The sequence below is a fragment of the Camelus dromedarius genome, chromosome 24 (assembly GCF_036321535.1).
Source record: "Camelus dromedarius isolate mCamDro1 chromosome 24, mCamDro1.pat, whole genome shotgun sequence".
In the NCBI taxonomy this organism is placed as follows: Eukaryota; Metazoa; Chordata; class Mammalia; order Artiodactyla; family Camelidae; genus Camelus; species Camelus dromedarius.
The window spans coordinates 4,669,417-4,694,792 of NC_087459.1; the positions used below are offsets into that span (position 1 = coordinate 4,669,417).

At 45.3% G+C, this 25,376-nt stretch overlaps 1 protein-coding gene across 20 annotated transcripts in view; it reads right to left on the bottom strand.

The window, feature by feature from the left end:
• The window catches only part of RBFOX1 (RNA binding fox-1 homolog 1), a 1,985,071-nt gene that overhangs the window by 51,031 nt on the left and 1,908,664 nt on the right, over window positions 1-25,376 (bottom strand). For all 20 annotated transcript variants that reach the window (XM_064478203.1, XM_031433195.2, XM_064478211.1 and 17 more), the window contains one exon: window positions 7,043-7,175. In XM_064478203.1, coding sequence (XP_064334273.1) covers window positions 7,043-7,175 — 133 coding nt within the window. The remainder of the gene's footprint in view (window positions 1-7,042; window positions 7,176-25,376) is intronic.

Sequence of the window (25,376 nt, forward strand, 5' to 3'; positions counted from 1 at the left end):
CTGCTGTTGAAGTGCTTACGATACTCCAACCGCTCTGGCAAGGCTCAGGGAGCCGAGAGAGCAAGTCCACTCGCCAAGTCTGCCCTCGGGGAGCTTACAGGGAGGCACAAAGCAGGCGCACAGATGTAAGGTGGAGGCCGCGACTGCTGCTGCGGAGGAGGGGGACCGTGACACTCTGAACCGGTGACGGAAGGAGGAGGGCTGGCAACAGAGGTGACGGACCCCCAGCAAACGCCCCAGAAATCCCAGGGCCTTAGCTAGCTTGGGTGCAACTTTCAAGGCAAAATGAGCCACGGTTAGGGAGGAAGCCTATGCAAGGTCCAACGTCTGGAGGGTCCGGGGCATAATTTCTACTTTTGAGGAGCTTCAGAGGCCCTGAGTGTGGTGGCTTCCCCGAGAAAGGAAACGGAGAATTCTAGATGCTGTTACAAAAACACACTGCTTGTCTCCACTAAGTACACCTGCACGTTTGGAGAGAGACGAACGAGAGGGTGGGCGACCTGCCTTCACGGCAACTGCAAAACATTAGCAATCCACATGGCTGTCCTCACTGGCAGTGGGAAACGAAGCAACTTTCTGGGCTGTGAGTTTCACCACAAGGCTGTGTGTGTGTGTTTTTTTTCCCCTAAGCTACTAGTCATAGCACAAATACGATTATCACCGCTCCTCACCTCTAGAGAGCGATTACTCTGTGTCAGTCCCTAGTCTGACCTAATTGTCATTATCCCACCTAATCCTCAAAACACCCCTGTGAGATGGATAATGTTATTATAGCCTCTTTAGACAGAAAGAAAGTGAAATGGAGAGAGCCAGGTATTGACTAAGCTGGGATTCCCGCCCAGGTCGTGCTGGCTTCACAGCCCAAACTTCCAACTGCGACGGCAGGCAGCAGTGGTCAGGCTTCTGGGGGGCTTGTTATAACACAGAAGGCTGGGCCCCACACCCGGTCCAGAGGTGCTGAATCAGCAGGTCTGGATGGGGGCGGGCACTGGGCGGGGCTGGGTCTAAGAACTTGCATTTTTTAATAAGTAACCGGGGATGCTGACGCTGGTGGTCCAAGGACCAAGGGACTGAGTGCCTGATGGGGCACACCCTCCACAGGTTTCTTTTACTTTCCATTTCCATGACAACACTGATGGCCAGCCCCCCAGGTCCTGTTCTAAACAGGAGCTAGTTATAGGAAAGTTCTCACGCAGTCTCATGCTGGTTTCCAAGAATGCACATTTTTTTTTTTACATTCACACATTACATACTTTTTAAAACCCCACGAAAGAGGTGCACTTAAAATATCAGATACGGAGGGAAAGGAGGGCAGGGGTTGATGTCTAGTAGGTAGCTACAGATAAATTAGCCACAGCCCCATCGCCAGGGAAGGGAGCTGCCCTCATGCACTGAGCAGGTGCAGCCCTATTTGAATGCAGAGGCAGTCTGTCTAGCCATGCAAAGGTAATTGTATTGCTTGTCAATCACTTCGGGACAGCAATCTGCTTTTGCAAGAACATAATGCAAATGCACATCTCATTTTCTTAGAAAGGTAATAACAGTAGTTAAATATTTGGATGAATGCAAGCAGGGGATGATTGCACTACGGCAAATTAGTTTACCTTTTAAAAAAGGAAAGAAAGTACGGGATGCCCAAGGTATACAGTCTGTTTCTGCAATATAATATGTCCCAACCACAAATATATTCTTGAAGGAAAGGTTATTTAAAGCTGCTCTATCTTACTGCCCATTCCAAGTGGAAAATACATTTTTTAGTGTATTCAAATCTAGTTGTTTTTGAATGGCTATCAGGTGGGTCCATGAACCCCCTGGCATTTGTATAGAATTGTGTGTTGTGTGTACACCAACATTTTCCTGGGGAAAATACATACTTTAATTAGATCATCAAAAACACCTGTGACATTTCACTCTTTCCCCCCAAATGTAAGAACCACTGACTTAACAGTGTTTGTCTCTAAATGCACTCAATTAAGAGGCTTTTTTTTTTTCAAATGTAAGAGGTTACATTTTAAAACTGGCTGAGGATGTAAATAAGAATTCACAACAAAAACAAAAAACTAAGAAGCTAGAAAGAATTCTGGAAGGTATTCTGAGAAAGGGGATGCTGACTTTGAAGTTCTTGATGTTGGTGTAAATTGAAAAGTTTCTAAGCATCAGATAATACGAGGTGAGGATGCGGCATGTATAAATGAAAACCAAAAAGCGTGATTGATTTATAGAAAGAAAGGTCCACAACACAGTCCTAGAGGCTCCTTCTGGACCAAACCTGAACGCACTCCCAAGGGATCTGTGTGTGGCTTTCATTCTCGCACTGGCCAACAGTTAAGTCTCTTCCTGGGATGTTACCATGTCTTTCCTACACCCCAAGTAGCACAGTCTTCTCAAAATGCTTCTCAAGGTAACTCTGAGGAGTTGTACATAGATATGTCATAATTAATTACCTGAAAAAGCACAGAATAACTTGCTGCAAGATACTCAGAGAACCAAGACCAAAACCCTATAGCCAATGCTGGATGCTTAATGTAGAATAATAACTAAAAAAAAAAAAATCTCCTATGGTTCTCTATAAGGGACCCTAATGCATCTCCATACAATAGGCTTGGTACCTAGGAGGCACCTGATAAGGTGTTGTTTAATAATTAATTAACTAATTAAGAACAAGAACTCGGTGAGGCCAATCTCATGGAGGTTTTAGGGGGACAGGATTGTGGTTTAGCTGCCGTCCTCTAACGTCAGATGTGCTGAGTCTGGCGCATGTGTATCTGACACTTCTACCTGCCGTCTTCATCCACAGATCATCCGCCGGCATCAATTACTCAATGGGTAATTTCTCCCAAACATGAGTCATAGGAAGACAGACTAAACGTTGTTGTTGTCTATAGAAACTGACTCTGGGATCAAATGCTAAGGGAAAGGTGGACGACATGGTCCATTCAGTTCTCTCTGAGACTGTCCACTGGTTAATATTTTATTTCCAATCTCCATATTCCATCAATTATTGAAGTGCCTCTGTCCAAAGCCATCCCTGTGGCTCACGGGGGGATGGAGGTCTGGGAATGGCTGGAGTCCCCCAGCCAAGGAGAAAGTGATGCATAGAAAGAGAGATCTGCCTGGGCACTCAACACAGGCATTAGGGGACCCTGGGAAAGAGAAGAGTATGGGCAGCTAATAAAAAGTCAGTAACCGTATCAACAGCAACACCAGCAGCTACAGTTCACTTAGCACGTGTCGCTGGATGGAACTGATCCAGCTGTAAACTTACATGGACCTCCCTATTTCATCCTCTATCAACCCTACGATGGCAGGAATAGTCTCTCCTCTCCTGGGAAGGCAACCGTGCCTGCAGAGGTGAAGTCTGCTACCCAGGGCAGTCTGAGATAGAGCAGCAGGAGCCAATCTTACCTGCCCTGTAGCCTGTGTCTTAAAAGACTGTAACCGTTCTGTGGATTAGCCTTCTAACTCATCGCCCACTCTCGGTCAATGCTGGCAATCCGTAAGGAGCTGACTGGCGCAATCTAGGGCTTACCCCATGTCCATGACCCCTCCGTGGTCCAAGCAGAGCCCCCACCCAACCCCAGGCATGATCATGTATTCATGTCCCAGTAAACTTCTATTTAGCTGTGTGGAGAGGAGATTAGAGTTCTTCATAACCTATACTCCTTACTTGCTGGGAAGGGTTTTAGAAAATATTAGGAAGTGATGGGAAAAAAAAAAACCAAATCAATAAAAGGAAATGGATGAAATATAAGGGCATCCTTAGTGAACGCTCCTATGTGACTATCTTGATGTTGGATCCTTCCAAAGGTCACCCAAGGCTCTACAAAGGTAGTCATGGAGGGTCTGTGGAAATTTTTTTTCCCAATTGTTCAAAAAATAAAAGTGGAAGCTATCCATGGACATAGGATGCATGACACATTTTTGGTTGAAATTTTAGTAACAAAGTGTATTTCATACTGGATACTTCATGAAGAACAGAGGTTTAGGTGGACAGACAGGGCTTCAATTGGAGACGATGGGAAAAATAAATTCTTCCTTACTAAATGCAGTTTGCTAGGTGATGGCCTAAAAAAAGATGAGGATCTCTGGATGTGAGGGAGGATTGCAGAATGTGATCTTAACATGGCAGTTTAGGGAGTGATTGGCTTTAAACGTGTCCTGTATTTCTTCTTTTGCTGGGAGCCTTCTCTAAACACCCAGGGTGGGCTGAGACCCTCCCGGGTGCTCACTCAACACCCTGCATTATCACTGATCACATTCATTGGAACTGTTAGCTTCTGTGGTGGCGCCTGCACCTGACTGTAAGAAACTCTTCCAAAGATGCCATGTGTCTCAGCATCCTTAGTGCAAGACAGTGCTTGGAGCCGAGAGAAGCATCATTAAGCTGAACTGAACTGGAGGAAAGACATTAGTCAAATCTGGAGCTCTTCCCCCAGAGGACTTTGAAGACACACAGCTATAGGAAATCCACACTATCTCCGGGACCCCCTGAATCCTGATAATGTCACTTCCTGGAAATGGAAGTGAGTTTCCAACTTCTCTGCTACTTGTTTCCACGCTCACAGATCAGGGCTCTCTCTACTCCAGCCAGTGTCTGCTCTGTGTCCTGCTCTGGTCTTCTTCTCTCCAAGATGATCTCCCCTGATGCCCCGTAGACTCTTACAACCTGAGCCAATGAAGATGCTCAGTTCACACTTTTTCATTTGGTGCCAAAGCACTCCAGGCAGTTTGTAATCCAGCAAAACACTCATACATCTAGCTGAATTTCCTCTTTTTCGACCTGTACTCTACCTTTATGGACCCTGCAGATATGGATTCCGCCCCCCACCCCAAGCCCTTCCTCATTTCCTACTCCTCCCATCTGGAGAATTTTATCTTCCTGCTAAGTGTGGTTTCAGAATTCCAGCCATAATATTGTCAGCAAAGAGGCACCATCTACCATTGTAACCAAAATGATTAGGAAGATCACTGAAATATTAAAATCAAATCATGGTCGAAGCAGTCACAAACTATGAACAGGTTCCACCGCTTGGAGATGCCTGGGCCTCTCCCTGGTGAATGTGGCATTAATTAGTTATGCATGGTTATTCCCAGCAAAGAGCAAGTTCATTATAAGTTAGCAAATTTCAATTTTACAGCAGGTGTGTTATTCTGAGGTTTTTATGAATTGTTCATGTGAGGATAAGCCATATAATTTTATTTTTTTCTGTTTAATATAGTAGTGAGATACCGAGGGGAGGTAGATGCAAAAGCTACAATTACCATCTACTAAGGTAAGATAATGATTTTCAGACAAACTAATGTGATGTAAACATGTAATTTTGCATTTATGGCTTATGAATCTTGCTTTAGAAATTACATGAGCCTAGAGAGTAACTTTTTTTATTCTTCATAACTCTTTATGTGGTCTTGGGAATAATAAATCTTTGTTTCTGCTTTTCTGGATCTATAAAATGGGCTCAGTCCTGTCGCTGAAGATACGGATTATACTATCGATGATTCCTTACAACACACGGTCAGATATAGAAGACTTCGGACCTGCAGACGCATTACTTTGGAGGGTCGGGAGAATTTAGGGCCAGTTTATCCTTGGTTCATTATTATCCTCCACCTTCTTGGTAAAAATAAACATTTTCTTTGTAGCAGTATTGACCCAAATCTAACGTCAGTACAAGAAATGATGGACATTGTCCTATTTCTCTGCTTTTACTTTCTCTTCCTGATGATTTCACTGGGTTTCATTTCTTAATTTTCTTAACTTGGTTTCATTGCATTTTTTTTAAAAACACTTCAAAGGCTCTACTTTGGAAGGGGTGAGATACGAATAAATAATGAACAAAGAGTACTTCCCTTTGTCATCAGCATAATAGAGATGATCTAGGCTAATTCTATAAGCCGCAGAGCGAAAGAGAATGCATTTAACCCTTTTCACACCATCCTGAATATAGCCAGATTCTTTCTGCAGAACAGAAAGCCAGTCACTGGCCAGAGAATCCTCATGCCAGATTGTGGTGGGCATAGCCGAAAGTTTTCCTTAAAGAAGTGCCACTGGCATTTGGGGCCGGATAACTTTTGGTCCTGGGGGAGGGGGCAGGGGGCTGTTCCGTGCAGGGAAGGATGTGTGGCAGCTTCCTTGGCCTCTAACCACAAGGTACCTTCATACCTCCCTGCTCCAGCTGTGACAACCCAAATCGTCTCCAGACATTCCAAATGTCCTGTGAGGACCACTACCTTAGAGACTTCCCTCACTCTGATTCCAGGGGAGGGGGTCAGAATCTTCTAGGAGAATTCCTAACAGGAAGGCAGAAAGGGTAGCATTTCAAGACTGCAGCCTATCACAACAGTATCAATTCTTTTTTTTTTTTTTTTTTTTTTTTTGAGCATTCACCATCATTCCTTGATATTCACTTGGCAATAACAAAGCCCATGCACAAAAAGACCAAACGGGCCACCGGGAACAAATTATTCTGCATTTTCCTCCAAGAAGGTAAAGGAAGGCCAAGGCCATTTTGGGAAATCCAGCTAAACGAGTCTTAATTCCGATTTCATTGAACTTGAAGAGTTTACATGGGACTCCACACCTAATTTTCTCTTCTGGGCCAAAGGTGCATACACCCTGAAGCGTTAAGATGTCTCTGGGGAGGGCAGCAAGACCACCCCAGTGATTCTTACATTTGAAAACCTCCCGTCCCTCCGCAGAGGGGATTCAAGGGGCACATGTGATCCAACCTCCTTAATCACCAGATGTTTGCAATCATCAGAAAGACGTCTTTGGCTGTAACCGTTTCTCTGTTCTCCAGCATTCAGTCTCAAAGAGAATTTACATAACAACATGTGACATGTAGAATGCTTAAAGGCACCAACCATGACAAGACAAATTACACTCATTTTTCAAGACTCTTTGCAAGGTGCGGCTCGGCAAGCGCGCGCGGGCTGCATGCTGGGCGGTTCCGGCGGGGCGGTCCAGGCCGGCATGCGCTGGCTCGCACGCAGGAGGGGCCGGCGCGGGAGGGCCCCCTGCGGGGGTCGCTGCCCCACTTACCCGCCGTAGGCCGGGATCGGGGGCGGGGGCGCCGCGGCCCGGAAGGTGTTGTACACGGTGCGGCCGCGGCCTCGCAGGTGCGCCCCTCGGTAGGCGGCCGCGGCGGTGGCGGCTGGATACGGGAAGCCGGGCACTGCGGGCGAGAGAGGAGAGAGCAGAACGCAGGCTTTCAGACGCACACCTGCCTTTGCGGGCAGCCCCCCCACCCCCGACCCACGATCCTTCTCCCCTCCCCGCCGGCCAGGGCTGGACACCTGTCCCCCTTCCTTCCCGGACTCAGGCTTCTAAAGGTAGGCAAGAGGGAGGAGACCAAGGTCCGGTTCCAGAGAGGATGGGCTAGTTAGCTGGTGGTCCCTGTGCCCAAGGGCAAGGACAGCCATTCACAAAGAATCGTTAATAACGGGAGAAAAAGCTCACTGCACACACCTAAACTTTTAAAGAGGTAAACTGTACGATGTATGTGCAATGCGTTCTCAGATCTACCTATCATCCATGTATCTATCCACATACAAAGACACTTACGTATATTGTGTGTAATGTATTTGGGGATGAGCACACAATGTGCTTATGTGTATGCCTGCGTTTATAAGTATGCGTGCTTCCGTGAGAATGTTTGTATATATGTGTGTAGTGTGCGTGTGTGGCTGTGAATATGTACGTGTGCATATTTCTTATGTGTGAGGATGTATATAATGTATATAATTATATGTATCTATACATACATATTTCAGTGTGTTCGTAGTTATCTCTGGCGCCGAACTTCGTGAGTAAATGTTAGTTGCCTATTCATAGCTTTTCTCCATCCCATTTTTATCTCGTTCCCATATTTTCCCTTATGTACATAAACTGCTTGCTGAAAATTTTTGAGTTACAGCGTTCCCACAGGCAAGTGTATGCATCATAAGTGTACAGACCCCTCATACTCTAAGAAGCAAATTATTACCGACATCCCATCTGCCCCCTGGCCTTTTATACAGCTTATAAATCCATTTATACAACAATTATAATTACAGAGAAGTCTGGGAACTCTTATGAAGACGGTGTGGGCGAGGTTTTCTTCCCTGGGGGAGAATTCTCTGGGTAGAATGACTCAGTGAGGAGTCAAGAGGGCCCTTAGTAAGCCTGATGCTCGAGACCCCTGGTAATTAATAAGGTTGCCTCTGCCGGGGATGTCCGTCCTGCCCGGATGTCTGCAAATCCTAATGCATCAGGGCCCATGAAGTCTTTGGAAAATCCCTCTGCCCTCCTGCTCTTCTGTTCTCTGAGTCTCAGTGCTCTCACTGTGCTGGCCATGCTCGTCCCGTCCCACGGTTGCCCGCACTACATCCCACGGAAGGGGTGCTTTTTAAGGAAAATGCATTTAGGAAACTGCTGTCCCAGGAGATCTAGATTGAAGGGTTGGAAAGTCCTACAGGGAGGGAAGGATATGAATGCCATTAACCCAGCACCCCCAAACTTCATTCTTCCAGGAGCTTGAGTTTGCAGAACACCCAACCTCTCACGGGTATTGGTTTTGAGAAGAGACTCAGTCATTTACTACGTGTAACTCTTCTATTCATCTGCAAGCTCCTTGAGGCCTCCCTCCATATCCCATTCATCTTTGCTTGTCCCCATGCCTCCCCAAGTCAGCAGGAGCCCCTGATTTTGTCCACAGTAGGGTCTAGATGTCACACACAGTTGGTTCCAGATGACTTAAGTACATGGACAACTGAATGAAGCTGAGGGCTGTGGTCCAGCCAGATGACTGGCAGACTATTCAGGGAACTTTCTCTCCCTGTTCCTTTCTCTCCTCTCATCTTGTGTACCTAAAGTTGCCTCCGCCCTACATCCAAACCGCCAAGAGGGGCTTTTCCCCCTCCCTGCCATCACGTGCAAGAGTAGAAACACTCCACCCCATCTCTTGCCCTTACTCCCAGAGTCCTTGGACAGAGCAAGTTTGCAGCTGCATGTGGGTGGCGGGGGGTGGGGAGAGGAAGAGAGTGGGTTTCCCACAGGGGCCATTCCCAATTCTATACCCTTTCTTGGACCGACCGGAATATCACCCTTGAACCGGAAGTAAAGATTGACTGACTACTATCTGGAATTCTCTGCGTGTTCTCCAGTGGCCACCAGCCAGCCTGTTTTGTAGATTCTACCACATCCTTCTCTCACAATGCTGGTAAAATGCTAGGATTGTAACTACCAAGCCAGAAAGATGTTATCTTTCGATTTGTGTCTGAGAAGGCCATATAGGTTATCCTTAACCTTTTTCGAAACCTGTCCTTGAAGACACATCACATAGCTGTACCTAACTTTCTGCTTACGGGCCCCCAGCACCCATGTTTCCTGGCCAGGGTTTCAGCTCATGTGGTTGATTTGCAGGGAGGTGTCAAACCTCCATGGGGAAAGTGGGGGGGTCCTAATACCATCAAAGGTCAGGAGTAATACGATACGGGATGCTGGCTTCAGAACCGGGGCGAAAACGAGCCAGCAAGCATGCCTGTGACTCCGACTCTGTCTTGCTACCTTTCAGATATGAAGTTTTCAGAGGAACACCCTGGATGGTGAAATAAAGAAAATGAAACAAACTCACAATCTGGCAGAGCAGCTGGCCGCCTGTGTGAGGAGACGCGGTAATTATGCTGACCCATTCATTATCCTCGGCTGCGGCGCAGACTGAGTGAGACAAGATCCCTCTCAGCGACAAGCAGGTTTTACAATAATTCTTGGAGGATTTAGATGTTGAGATAGAACATGAAACAGAAGCTTGGCAGTAGAGCCAGGGGAACGCAAGCTGCTAAAAGGGCAGAGGCAGGATTCCACTTTGGACCTCGTTTGCTGCAGGAGGAAATAATCTTTCTGATGCAGGATAAGGTGTTTGCGGGTCTTAACACCAGGCTCCTTGGGCTCCTCCTAGCAGGGCACATGAGAGGGATTTTCATGTTGTGAAAGGGACCTGGGAAGGACTGCACATGAACTTCCTGGGAGGCCAAGTGCCCTTGGGTAAAACGAGGAGGGTCCAGGCAGTTCATGCTTAGGGAAGAGAGGCTTCGTGGAGAAAGCCTGTGGGTCTCCCAGGTGGCTGGTTTGCTCAGCTGTCCCCTTCTTGTTGCCAGCCTAGAGCTGGCCAAGGGGTCTCTGTGTGAAGTCTCTAGTTAGTCTCCTTCTTAAGAGCTGCTGTGACCCTTCTGGGTTGTACGCGTAATCAAGTAGCCTGGATCACAGAAATGAAGGACAAAGACTCTCACCATTGCTAGAATGCAAGCTCCAGGAGGGCAGGGCTCTCAATCTGTTCTGCTCTTTGATTTAGAAGATCGCCTGGCACAGTGCAGGTATCAGCTACCTAACACTATACCTGGACGTCTTTTGATGGCAAACCAAGGTTAGTCTCCTTCTTTCACCTTCCAGACCACTCTCCTTTATACAAAGTATCCTGCCCACGATTTGCAGATAAACAACATGCAAATGATCCCACTGGATCTCCATCATGACTGGCTGACAACCCAGCCAATCTCAGTCTCTGAATACAATAAATGTGTGCAACAAGGAACAATGGAAAATAGCAACCCTTATAATTCCTAACTCGCCTGCTTTGAAGCTGTGCCTCCGCCGTCTCCACTAGAGGACTTTCCCCCTGTGACTGGTTTTGGACAGTATGGCTCTCTTCTCTTGCCACTAAGACTGAAGGTCAATTTCAAGGGCAGGAACCCTCAACTGTTTGTCAGGCTTCCTTTAGACTCACATAGGATGGTAGGAACTGATTTATTATTATTATTTTTTCCTTGCCTACCAGGTGTGCTGGCCTTAGATGCTGGGACACAGTTAACTGCATATTTGAAGCAAATCCTTGGGCAGATGATTCAGATATAGATTCAACAAAATGAAAATGACTTTATGCTTGAACTATGTAGAAAGAAGACATCTTAATTATGTGCTCACATTGTGTGTGACATGTATCTTTTGTTGAGTGAAAGTTACCATGTTATCTATCAATGCCCCAGTTCAAGAGTTTGGATTCAGTAAGTGGGCATAAACGTTTAATAAGTCCAATGCAAAATGCCAGGTGGAAGCTCACAGTGTCCTCTCTATTTCTGGGACGGAGTAAATCAATGCTAATAAAAGTCACCCACCCGTCACCCTGTCCAATATTTGTAAATGCCTCTTTGTTAATTAAAGAACAATACTAGAAAGAAAAGACACTAAATTATAGGCATTTCTGAACCCCTACGCTGATTTGATTTTTTTTTCTAGTTGAACGTCAAGTTAATAAGCATGTAAACAGACCATCAGTGGGAAACAATGGAAAGTATTCAGGTTCCTACGTGGATACAGTATAAATCCTTAGTTCTTGGCGTAAGGGAGACCAGGGAGGGGAAAAAAAACCATAGGTTCATTATACTGGAAAGGTTCCCTCTTAAACCTGATCCAGCATGAATCAAAGTGAAAAATCTGGTATCACTGCAACGAAAATTGGATTTAGCTCATAAGCTAAAGATGAGTTTCTCTCAAAGAAAACAGGGCAAGAGCTTCTGGAGCAAATACCAGTGGCACATCTTGTTGGTTCACCAACATTCCCAGCCCACCCACTCCCAACCTTCTGCGAGATTTATACCTGGGGCATATTTTGAGGAGGTTAGCCGAGTAACCATCTCAGTTCTTGGGAATAAGGAGTTCTCCACTGTGGAACTCAATGAAACGGAAACTTCAGGGATGTAACAAGAGGCATGCTGTGATGTGCTCAAGTATCAAGTCAAATCAACATTTTTAAACGGAAGATGTGTGGGTGTATCAACCATCCAAATGGGCCATTTACCAAAGTGTCAACTGCTTATTGCCTGTCTCCCCCTCAAAGACAAAGCCCCCGCCTCCTATGAGCTCCACGTTCAGTGTATTTACAGTGATGAACGTGTGTTCTCCCCCTCCATCTCTTTTACGAATGTGGTGCTTACCTTAGAAAATAAACACAAATGAGATCATCTCAGCAGCCTGGAAATCCCAAGAGAAGAAACACAAAACCAGTGGAAAATACTTGAGGGTTATAAACTGCATATTAAAGTTTTAGAGCTCTGGGAGAGATGTAAGAGTAGCAGATGCAAAACCCGACAGGGGGGCAGATTCTGCATCAAAGCCATAAAAATATACAACTGCTTTAACGGGCAATTATTCTTTGCGTTTGTGCGCGGGTTTGAATTTGCATGAGGTTGCCAGATGCCCTGAAAAGGTGTGCCATTAGAATGGATGTGAGGGGGGAGCTCTCTCTCTTTGTCCGCTCTTCCTCTCCTTTGCTTCAGAAATGCCGGGTCCCCCCCCACCTCTGAAATCTTTTAAAACTGAGACATGTTCGTGTGCATTTGGGGTTGAAGTGTTCCGTGGGTAATTTATGGTAGGAAATACACGCGTACACAATTCTGGGGGTGCAGATGTGGTTTCAACAGCAGGTTCACGGTTCTGCAGGACTCCCCCTTGAGGGAACTCTCGTTCCATGTGCCGGACCATAAATTACGAAGTGGCCTAATAGGTAACATGCCGAGGCGAAATAAGCAGCCAGCTCCAGCTCAATTCAGAGGCAGAGCACTGTGGGATACACGTCACAATGGATTGTCAAAAAAAAAAAAAAAAAAAAAAAAAAAAAGCCTAAACCCAATGGTTTTTTTCCAAATGGCAAAAATGTTTGTGGATTTTTTTTTCAAGACAAATCTCAAATAAAGGCACTTAAATTGGTTTATGACACAATTTATGCACAGCTAGGTCACTGTCTTTAAATGACGTTAAATGGAAACCTTAATACGATGGAGTATATTTAGTTCTAGGTCAAAACAAAAAAGGAAAGGCTCTTGGTTTTGTTAAAATTCAGTAATTTTCAAGGTTTGAGGCTAAAAAGGGAGTATTCCATCCATGCAGTCTCTACAAAGACCCCAACGGCCACTTAATTTGTTGGACTCTCTGGTTCTCATATAAATATATATGTATATATTTATCCCTGAAATGCACATTTGGCATCGGCTCTTGTTTCGTTTTAAAATGCGTGTGGATATTAAATACTGCTGTTTAGAAGTGAATAAATCTACATTTTGGACAAACCATTCCTTACAGGACATCCTCATTTGAAATGCATTGAATAGGAAAACAAAAATTTCTAATTAATGTACAAGTCTAATCACCATTCTCCACATGCAAGAGTAATTTTTCACTGTTCATTTGCTTGGTTTAATCTCAAAACTGACATAACAGAAATGCAATGTCCTATAAATCTCCGCTCATTTGTTTCTTTAATATTCATATTCCATTGAACGGCAGCTGCTTGTTGCTGCCGCCTATTACAACTTGCAAAAGTGTCGATAAAAATATTATGAAAGGCAAGATGTGTTTCTTCCTGGCTGCACGTGCCATTTATTTGGGGAAAGACAATAAATGGCTCGTGGATTGTCCCCCCAGCCTGCTGCTTGGTGGGTGATTAGTGATTAATTACCTGGCAGCAAATTGACATGGCACAAGGAAATTGACACAGCCCTGATTAATTAACTTTTTATGGGCGGTAGTTACTCACAAAACATTGCGCACCATAATTGAATCTCTTTACGTAACGTCATGGTACAAAAGTTTTAGTCAAATCCAAATTAGGCAGAAGTTTCTAGGCTGTTACAGGTCTGATTAGGATGCACAGAAGGCATTGGCAAGAACTTGAACTTGGAGAGAGATGCGCATGTTTCAAAGGGAAAAAAAGAAAAAAAGATGGTGACACTGTGCTGGCCTGATTGCCTAAGAATTTATTGACCAAAAACTTTACTGTAAGAGGCTAAAATGACTCATTTTCCTCCAGCCTCCTCTGGCCACTGCTTCTCAGTTCTGAAAGTTCTTGCCTTTTCCAGCCTCTAAAAGTTGAGCTGATTCCCTAATTCAATTCTTGGTTCCAATATCACCTTCTCCCCCAAAGGCTTTTCCTTTCAATGTTACCCCATAGCTCCCAAAGCCACTGCTGTCACTATCATATTGTTAGGTATTTAGGTAAGTGGGGGGGGGGGCGCTGGCAGGATAGGTGGAGGAGGAGAATGACCTGAAGGTGCCATTCTGCCTGCTTTCAGCATAAAGGGGCTTTACTTCCTCTATGTGAGTGCCAGCAAGAAACCGGCTAGAACCCTGTAGCAGCAATTGCGTGGTAGCGACAAGGACCTAATGGACACGACCCAGTGCTCATTGTAGTATAATTAGCGTTGTGGTTTAGCTCCCCCACTCCCAACACCATGGGTTTTTCTGTGTGCATCATGAGTAATGACGTGTGCAAAAGGGGGCGGGCATGACTAAGGATTCCCCGGGTAAAAGCCATCCATCCATCAAGAGACCACCTCTAAGCGAGGGTATGAGGGGCAAACAAAGACCATTGCTACCCGCCCTTGGAGCAGCCTGCCTCCTGTTCTTGGAGGTGAGCTTTCCCTTTGCTAAACAAACCTTTAAAATCTTTCACTACACAATGCTTCCTTCTTCCATACGAATTCTTATCTTTCAGGTAAGACAAGAACTGGGGTCTTTTCCCTTCTCCTTTTGGGGTAACAATATCACTCCTTTTTTCCCCTCTTATCAGTCTCTTACCACCTTATCTGACTGCAACTTTGTTATCTCTCTCTCCCTTGGGGTGTCCTGAGGACTTTATTTTGGTCCGTTCTGTGTCTCCAGGACCCAGAGGATTACCGGGCCCCAGGTAACCACCGAAATGTCTATTGATTGTATTGTCAGATAAACTCGGAATGCCATAGCAGTTCTGTTACAGGGGAAAAATGAGTGACAGTTCTTGGAACTGTGAGAGTCGCTAAGATGCTGTTTATGAAGGATGCAGATTTTAAGAGAATCTGGTTTAATGAGGACATTAGTGAGGAGGGACTCTGGACCCTCCTCACTTGTCTAAAAGTTCAGGCAGTGATAACTGAAATAACCCAAGCAAAGCCGTGATTACATTTGGCGAAATTCCATCCTCTCGTACGCCATTATTAGCTGCAGGAGGTTCCACTGTGTGAAGTTAACAGCTACTATTCACTGACACTTGCCAATCACCAGACCCACAGAGCAACTCACGAACTCTTCGGAAAACCACATGAACTACGTATGCCTGTTATCTACACTTTTCTGGGGTGGAGAGGAAGATCGAGAGCAGCTCAGAAACTCTCCAACGATCCAACACTAGTGAGCACCACGTCATCTATTACACGAGGCAGCTAGAAAGAGGGCACCCCACGTTAGCTCTGGGCAAAAGCTTTCTACTTCCACTCTCCCCATGCTCCTTAGAGGCTCTCAGTTTTTACTTGCCTCCTGTTGCCTGGGCAAGCTGCTACATCAGCTCCCTATACCCATATAACATGCAAGAGAACCAGCCCTAATTCATCACGGACTGAGTTCATTTGCAGGGGAATGTGTTGACATGCCTCCCTGAGACCTTGTTGGGGGCAGGCGGGTAAAGGAGGAGGGTAGGTGCCATTTATTCTGTTCTATATTTATGTTCTGAGATTTCAAAACACCTGGAAGGGCTTCGCTCCTTTTCTGCTAAGTGGATACAGGCCATGGGATCACTCCTGACTTATGTTCCCGATAAGAGTCCATGGCAAGCTGTTTCCCCTTCTCCACCGGGGTTTGTCTCCACATCTGAATGTGACCTGGCATCAGAGGGGTCGTATACACACCAAAAATGTTGGGGAAATGGGCTTTCACAGCGATGGGGACATGGTTACACCAGTATGGTGTGATACACACAAACCGAATTACTGTAAAAATAATGAGCTCCTGATGACTAAACTCAACGAGAAATTTTCTCTAAGACTGGGACGATCTGAACAAGAAACTTTCAGACTTTTTGAGTGTCGCACTTTCTTCTCTACACTATCCCTTGGTTAATGCTGTTATGAAGTATCACTTTACTCACAACTTGGTTAGAAACAGTCTCTTTCTTGGAAAGAAAAGAAATGCGTCATCTAGGTTGAAACAATTTCTTAAAAAAGAGATAATGAAGACTAAACACAATGCAGACACAGGGATGTATTCTGAGCGGCGAGTCTGGTGTTCCCAAAGCAGACGTGTGTCCCAACTTAGCAAATTCAAAAAGCCACAACAAAACCCACACACATGGATATTCTTTCATTGCTTAGGTCTTTGGGACTTTGAATGAGGACAGCAGCCTTGGTTTTTCTCTAATTGCCACGTGACTCCCGCTGACCTCCCGAAGTTAGTGGCTGTCCCTTTTCTCCAGGTTTCAAATGGCCAGATTAGTGCCACTGCTGCTGCCCATGCAGCCATAGGCTTTTCCTCTGCAAAAGACTTGTTTGTGATCTGTCTACTCACAAGTATCGACATCACCCCCGGGGAAGGATTTTTGTAACATTTCACTCAGCAAAATGAGAATGAATCTCAGTCTTGGACTGTTCAACTTGAAGGACCTCAGGAGGCACCGATAAAGGTGCTTTCTGCCCTTTGAAGGAATGCTGGAGACACACGAAGCCGTGAGATGCTGAGATCTATTTTAATTCTGACTAAGGCATTTACTGTAATCTAGTCATTTGACAAAACTTGTGTCAATTTAGCTTTTTTGGGGGGAGGGCAGCTGTGGAGAAAAAAACAAGGGGGCTAATAATTTGTATAAATAGTTACTTTATCGAGTGCATACACACAGTAAAGTTTCAATTGTTAAATCATTCATGATCTAGTGAACAGCTGGCTGAAACAGTGAGCTGGGTGAATTGCCTCTCCAGGTAGGGAGCCTGGCAAGTAAGATAAATGAGCTTCCTTATGCTGGGCTGGATTTCCCATGGTTCCCTAGGACCACTGCAGCTCCTGAACATGAGGTCCTCCGAGGGGGTTGGCAGTGGCTTACGGGATGGGGACGAGATGCAAACACATCATTCATTTCACTTCCAGCCATCCCTGTGGGTGCGGCTGGTCAGTTCGTGTTGAAGCCCATCTGATTTGGAGAGCCAGCTTCTAGACTTGAAGACTTAGTCCCGATCCTTTGAGCAACACCCCAAGCAAACCTGGAGGACAGGTGCTATCTGGACCCAGGCATCACCTGCCTGATATCCAAGCGGGAGCCCTCCCCAAAACCTTACATAGAACAGACCCAAGGAGGACCGTGCAGAAACGGCCCCGTTGTCCAGGCATTAGACTACCATAAACCTTCCAAACCAGCTTCTTTGGTGAACTTTCAAAAGCACCTGGAGAAGATGGCTTCGAGGAAAGAGAAGTAAAGAATAGCCATTTGCTGGAGGAGCTGAAATGCCTCGAGCAGCCTGAAAGGCTGTTTACACAAGGATCTCATCTGATGCTACGGGTAAGTAGGTACTCAGGAACATGTTCATGGCAAAGAGACTCGGCCAAGGTCACACCACTAGCGTACCACGGCAATTTAGACCAGCTCTGCCCGAAGCCAGTTCCTATGCAAATACGTTGTTGCTGCAGGAGAGTTCTGTCAAACCAGTACTAGGGTCTAGGATTTGCTGGCAAGAAATGATCTCTGGGAAACATTTCTTAGGTCCCTGTAGCAATTGGCAAGGGTGGGGATGATCTATATCCTTGCGCAGGTGTGTCCATCGACTTGGCTCTTGCATGTTGGGGTGTTTTGTACATAAAAAGCAATTGGGTGCCAAGAGCCTACACTACCTGCAGACCAAGCCCACGGAGATGCATCTCAAATACTCGATGTGTTATTCTGGCCTGGAAAATGGCATTTTGTTAACCCTCCCTGCCGCGTTCTCCAGTAGCAATGAGGTAGCTCCTGGCATGTCAGAATTTCTATATGAATGAAACTGATTTAAGAAAATAGTGTTTTTGGAGCTCTTAGTGAAGCACATGTTTAAATGAACTATTCCAGACCCCTTCCCCTCCAATGGGAAGCGAGCTCGGCTTCTTTTCATGTATCTTTGTACTGTGCAGGGAGATGTGCTTTTGAAGAGACATAACGCAAGGGGAGGAAGGGGTTACCTCTGTGGTTGGACCTGGCTTTTTTTTTTCCCTCCTTGACAGAGGCACTGGAGATTGAACCCAGGACCTTGTGCACACCAAGTACGCACTCCACCACTGAGCTATGCCCCCCAACCCTGTTGGACCCATTTTTATGCAGGAAGCACCAAAAACACCCACCGCCGGTGCTCGAGTTACGTGAGTGTCATTGGTAGTTCTTGCTGCCCATCCTAAGCAGCTCCATCCCAGAGCTGCAGACTTTGAGAGGGCTTGGCTCGATTTTACGAAGCCAGGGTCCCTAAACATGCAGACCTGCACCATTGCATCAAGCTGCCCCCCTACCTTTATATTCCAGGAATCAAACAAGATCTTATCTTTGGCCCCTGCAAATTTCACATTCAGAGTGCTAAACTCAGAATAGCTTTCTTTCCCCCATTTTAAATCCACACCAGTTCGAGAAAGCAAATGGAGTTCAGATGAGTGCTTAGAAAATAAAATCTTAAAATAAGCTTTTCACCCCCTTGAAGAATTTCCCTCTTGCCTCTGCCAAGGGCTGGTGGAAGGTGGGCATGGTCGAGGTCAAGGAGTTAAATGGGGGGAGCTGCAGCAGGCCGGGTGTCGATCCTCTTAAGAAAATGGGGGCATTAAAAAGTACTTTCTGTCAATGCTATCACAGGACTTGGGGTTTCCAGGGAATTCCCCCAGAACAACTGCCTCACTGCCTTTCAGAAACGTCTCATCTCCACCTTGTTCTCTGGCTGTGCACGCACCAAAGTCCCAGGGCAACGTAGTTTATTGTTTTAATATCTGTCTGACACAAAGCAAACCATCCTCCAGTGACTCCTTATCTGTCACATGTATTTCTGTGAAAGAAATATCAAGACAAATAAGATGTTTGGGGGCACACCACGGGATGGTAGTTTTTGCAATCGGCAGCCTTTTGCAGAAGTGAGACCCTCATCCGAAAGAGACAAAAGCTCCCCTTCTGCATGGAGATTAATAACCAAAGCGCTGGGGGAGCAGCTGACTGAATCGTGGCTGCTTCTTTGCAGATTCTTCCCTGGGAACCACTGAGGGGTTCAATTAGTGTTTTTTTTTTTTTAATTTTCCTGAAATTGCTAACCAAAAAAAAAAAAAAAAAGGGAGAGGGGGGAAACAGACAGAAAAGTAACAACCAAGTGGTCTGCGATTGAGAGTCACCCAGAGCAGGCACAGATGTCGCTAACCCAGCAGAGGTGGTGGAGGCAAGGATTGCAAATGCAACTGAACCTGTTCTGAAAACAGGTGTCCCGGGGGAATAACTGAGTTAATGTAAAAACTAGTTAAACAAAATCTCTTCAAACCACCTGTTAATAACTCAGAGATGTGCTGGGGAAAGCAGGGTGGATGAAGCAAAGTAAATAGATGGTGCCTCAGGGATGGAGAAACAATGGTTCCTGGGGTCCATCCATCAGGGGTAGTGGAAGCGGGACAGCTGCGTCCAGTGGTGGACAACTAAGTGATCGTTAAGTTGGGCATGTGCTACGATCGATCGAGGTGACAGGCAGAGCACTGCACGCAGTAGGTTCCTCAAGATCTCTCCATCGGGAGGCTCAGTGAGGGAAACAGGAGTTTGGTGCCCAGGTGCGTCTATCTATAGAGCCGAATGATAGTGAAAGCAGTTATTGAGCTCACCTTGCAAGAGGCGTTCAAACGGCACTGTTAACGTGGGTAAGTGTCCTGTTGGACGTGGCCTCCCAAATTTCCCTGAGTGATGTGTTTGCAATTCTGAGACCTCAGCGTGATGCATCTGTCTGTTTGCCGTCTTGCACACGAGAATGCGGGCACTGGAGAGGCTGACTTGTGGGTGTGCCGTTTACGGCACGTGGCTTGTAGGAACGACTTGATAAAGATCAGCTGAGTGAAGAAATGGAAGTTCACCCCCCACCCCACCATCAAAGGATGGCTAAAATGAGTAAGGAACGGAAGGGATGATTTCAGAGATGATGACAGAGGCGACTTAGGTATGTTGTCCCTAAAATGCTGAGTCATAGACATGGGAAGAGTGGGCCACTGGTTCCTGATTAGAAGGACCCAGTCTAGAGGGCCTTTTAGACCAACCTGGTTGGAAGCATGTGGGAAGAAAAGGGAGAGCCCAGCAGAGAACAGGGGCCCCTGGGGAGGCTGACAGAGCCGCACCCCTCATCCCAGGAAAATGAGGGCAGGGCATCGGTTCCAAGAGCGCGCCCCCAGATCCGGAACTGTTGCTTTGTTGTTCATTGTGAGAGCAAAGCTAAGTCAGTCCGCTGGCTTAAATGACTGACTGACTATGCAAATGTCTTGTTTGATATGAACCAGGAGAGGAGCAGTCTCTTTATGGGCCTACCTGACATTACTTGTTTTCAACTGTGATAAAATGGCACAAAATGCAAAAGTGACATGAGGTGCAGTAGAAAACAAGTGTCCTTTCCCCTCTGCCCCCAGGCGGCCAGCTGCCCTGCTTCCTGCCCTTTCAAAGAGGGGTGATGACCTGGCCACCACGTTTGCAGACTGTGGCCCTTGGGCCACATCTGGCCCGAAGACAGCTTTTTTAAATAAACCGCTCTGGGAAGTGCCCACAGCTTATCCAGTTACGCATCATCGGCAGCTACTTCGAAGCTATAAGGACAGAGCTGAGTAGCTGTAACAGAGACCAGTTGTGCCATGAGGCTGGAGGTATGTACTCTGACCTTTCAAATAACAATTTTGTCAACCCCTGGCTGGACAGGGGAAAAAAAAAGGATGCTTCAGAGGCCTTGGGAAGGGAAGGGGAAAGCACAGCCTTGGGGCCTGAATGTAGAGGCTGGACAGCTGCTGAGACGGTCCACCTGACCCCTCTCTGCTCGGATATTCCAGAAGCAGAGCCCAGGGCCTCTGGAATGCAAGTTTAGAGAGCAGTTATGAGGGAAGGCCCGGGATTCAGTGAGGCTGGGTTCACAGTTGACCCAGCTGAGTGACCGTGGTCAAGTTCCTCAGTCCTGCGAAGCCTACATTTTCTAATGTTTCTAGTGTGGTAATAATCCTGCCTATATCGTAGATTTCTTGGGAGGCTTCAGTGAGGAAGTTCATGTGAAGGGCTTAGCCGAATGCCTGACATACAGTAAGCGCTCAATAACCATCCCTTACTATGATCATTATAATTATTATCATTTTTAAAATTATTTCAGGACTCGCTTTGGGTGCAAAATGTAAGGAGGAGAGGGCACCAAAACCCCCAGTAATTAGAATAAATCATATTTTAATGCAACTTTTAAAAAAATTAAAATTAATATTTAAAAGTCCATGATGAACAGAGCCTCAAAATTTAAATAAAAAAGTGCTGTGCTGAGTCATATTAGATCCTAAAGCAAAAGAAAAAATAATAATACTCATCTTGTCTTCATGGAAAATTTTGATATTTTGTTGATCATGGATTTTTTTCCCATTAATTTCAATTTAAAAAAAAAATATTGTGGGGACAGGTACAGCTCAGTGGTAGAGCATGTGCTTAGCTTGCACGAGGCCCTGGGTTCAATCCCAAATACCTTCATCAAAAAATAAAAGTAAAAATATTATTTATCTTGATTACTGAGTTTTGGGGGGCCTCTTTACATTTTGTCTGAAATGAGTGCCTCCCTGACCTCGCCCCAGCACTAATTATTATTATTTTAAGTGATTCCTCCAGAAAATACTAGAAAAAGTCTCTCAGAGGCCACAACAAAGGTCTGAGTTACTGGAAAAAGAGAGAGAGAAAGAAGGCTCTGTTCTCTAAACCAATGTGTCAGTAGCACAGTGACCTGTACCAGCACCTTCTATTAACTGGACTCCGTCTACTGACATTTTCTGTGTTGGGCAGGAGAGAGAGGAAGCCATAAATTAATTTAGGTCGTTACTTTAATTACAGAAACCAATGGAAATTCTATCAATTACCTAAAGTAGAGCAGTGCGGGCCTGATTTATGTATGTTTCTGCCACTTAAATCATTGTTTTATGAATTCCACACAATTACTTCCATAAAATCTGCAATCAATACATCAATTAAAACTCTGCCACTACCACTTGCCCTTGAGTTTCATAAAAGTTAATAAAGGAGGAGATGCTTTTGCATTTTTGATAACATTTAGTTTCCTGAGCATTTGCCTTTGATTTTATATATAGATATATCATTTTTTTTTTCCATTGTCAGGGGTGAAAATCTCAGCGGGGATTAATAGTCATCTTCTTTTTACTTTAGGATTTGTCCTCACATGGATCTGAAAATTCAGCGGTGGCTTCTGTGTAACCGTGTGAAAATACACCTGTTTGTGTGGATAAGCCTATGGGGCCATACAGGGCTGGTACTTGCTGTGGACTGAATTGTGTCCTCCCCTTAATTCGTATGATGATGAGGGACCCCAATGTGATGACATTACAAAATGTACCCCACAATGTGATGGCATTTAGAGATGGGGCCTTCGGGAGGGAACTAGGTTTAGATGAGTCCATGAGGGTGGGGCCCTCATGAAGGGATCAGTGTCCTTATAAGAAGAGACACCTGAAGGCGTGCTCTCTCTGCCATTTGGGGACACAGTGAGCCAGCAGCCATCTATGAGCCAGGAAGAGAGCCCTGATGGGAACCCACCACACTGGGACTCTGATCTCAGGTTTCCGGTCTCCAGAACCAGGGGGATAAATTTTTCTTGCTTAAGCTGCCCGGTCCGTGGTATTTTGTCATGGCAGCCTGAGAAGACGAATACAGTGGTAAACAAAACTTGCTCCCGACAGGGATTTTGTCATCTAAAGTGATACCTAAAGCTGGTAACAAAAGAAAGGACCTATATCTATTTACCTATACAATTAAAAATATGGAGTGGAATGTACGCAGAATGGAATGGCCAAAACAGGAATTACGTTTGTAACATCTGTGGTGTTTGTAGAGACTGTCTCTCATGAATAATTCTCTCTCCATGTGAATTAAAAATAAAATGAGAAAAACTCAGTAAAGAAACGGGCAGTTGTGTATGGGAAATCCACAAGAGGTAGCATCCAAATGACACCAAACTAAGTGAAAGGCGCTGTCCGTCACAGGGAGAAGGGCGAACACAACTGGAGCAAACTGGGTGCCATATTTCACCCACTTGGCTAGCAACATTGAAAAAGAGCCAGAGTGTGGGATGGGGCTGACGATCCTGTGTTTGGGACCCTCCGTGTGGAATCTGGAGCACTGGGATGTCTGAGTGTGTGTAAAGATGTTTGCTGCAGCCTTTAGGGAGAGGCTGAAAAAGAAGTAGCTTGAATGACCTTGGACAGAGATGGCTGCCTGAACTGTGGACCATCCAGACCATGGGACAATATGAAAATATCAGAAAGGCTTAATGGGAGACAGTCAAACTGTGTTATTAAGTGAAAGAAAATGTGATTAACGTGTGTAATGTGCACATAATATGGACGTGTTACTGACCCGCTTATGTATAAAACCAAACTAGTCACACCTCCCATTTTATGTGTGTATGTCCTTCTTTGCATTGTTATAAAAAAAAAATCTGGAAAGATACTTACCAGGGAGTCAGTATGGATTTATTGAAAGACTTGTGTCTGGGGATGAATTGGGGGATATTATTACATTATTCCATATGGATGTGTGTGTGTATATGCGTGTGTATGTGTGCGTGTGTATTTGCATGATGCCCTCATTACAGTGAGCACACGCTACTCTTGTAATTTAAAATCTATGCTTAAACTGTAAAGACAACAAAATAAAGCAGGTAACATTTACCTGCTTCTGGGCACATCTACTCCATATGGAAATGAGGATGGCTGTGAGGTGGCTCTGCTAATCCAAATGGGAAGTGGACTTCCCCATTCCTGGAACCAATGATTTACCCCTGGATAGTTCAACTAATAGAAATGGAGGTGATGTCTTCATTTGGAAGAAAGGTGGTATGTTCCTGTCTGTGCCTGGAGCCGGTTTTGACACTCAGCGTCCACTGTATGCAAACAGTATGGACAGTAATATGATACGCCCTTCCCCCAACAGGAGGAGCCTCCAGACCCCTGGCCCTCGGCTGGGGTGGGCACTGAGCAGACCTTCTAGCCCGACCCCCACCTTCACAAAACCTCTCTGTTGACCTCCTCAAAGCAAGCATCATGTTAAGTAATTAATTAAAATTATTTGAAAATCAATAAAAGAATTTTACTTAACTCCTTTCATTTAGTTGACTAAAAGGTAAAATTTTTAAGACAAAATAGTAATAGTAAATATCTTCCATTTGGTCCAAGGTTGATTTTGCCTGATGCTCTGGAGTCTTGCTCAGACTTCATTTAAGTCTGATACACTCTGGATGGGAGTGGTTTATTAGGGCACGTAAGAGGATGCATGATGTCCCCGGGACACAATTGGAACTAGGGTTTCACACAAGGATCGAGTTCAGGGAAGAGGGGGAAAAACTGGACTCAGGGGGGTTGCGATGGGAGATTCTGTGGGATTCGTTTGTATTGACATTGAGCCCTGAGTGAAAATCTTTCTCTTACTGTTTTCATGTCCTGGGTCATATTACAGGATGATTCACTTAAGGGGAGAAAAAACCCATTATGCAAAACTGCATCTTAAAAAACCAGATAACTTGAGTAGGAATTATTTTCATTACAGACTAATTCAGCAGGGTTCCTTTAAAAACTATCTCTCCTACGGCATTTAAGGGTGTTATTTACAGATGATTAGCTATTTGGCGAGGCAGAGGGGCAATTTAAGTCTAAAGCATCCAAGGCCAGCTAAAGATCCATGGGGAAAAAAGTACAAACTCAGGAGTAATTCTAGAAGTCAGCAAACACACAGGGTCTGTGATTGACAACAGTGTAACTGATAACACACCTTTCTTCAGGAGCACAATGGTTCGATAAAAATGAGAAACATGCGTTTTTCAAGTTGAAACATTGGTGTAGAGTAAAAAATTTCTGAGAAGTAAGGGAGCCTCAGCTGTTGGGAAGAAGGCTGGATTCTTAGAGAAAAAGAGGCCACACCATTCAGACCTCAAAGACAAGGCATGTGGCTCTCAGCCCTGTGTGTGTCAGACCTGGAGAAAGGAAAAGGATCTTAGGTGACCACGTGTGGGTCCCCAGATTGTATATGTGTGTGTGTGCACGCACACGCACGTGATGTGTGCAAAAATGAATCTTTACTTTCTGGCTGAATTATTTATGGAAAATAGGGTGTGACTTCATACTAGCACATACACCTTAATCTGGAAGAGAAAATATAAGTGAATGTTCCAAATGGAAACCACCTACCAAAAGGCATTGCTGACTCAGAACTGAAGTAGAAAGGACGGCTCGGCGATCTGCCTTCGGCAGGGGCAGATCATCTTCATACACGGCACCACTGCCTCAAGATGGAAACGATCTAGGGTCCCTTGGCAACCCAAGTGGAGAAGGAGGGGTCTTACGG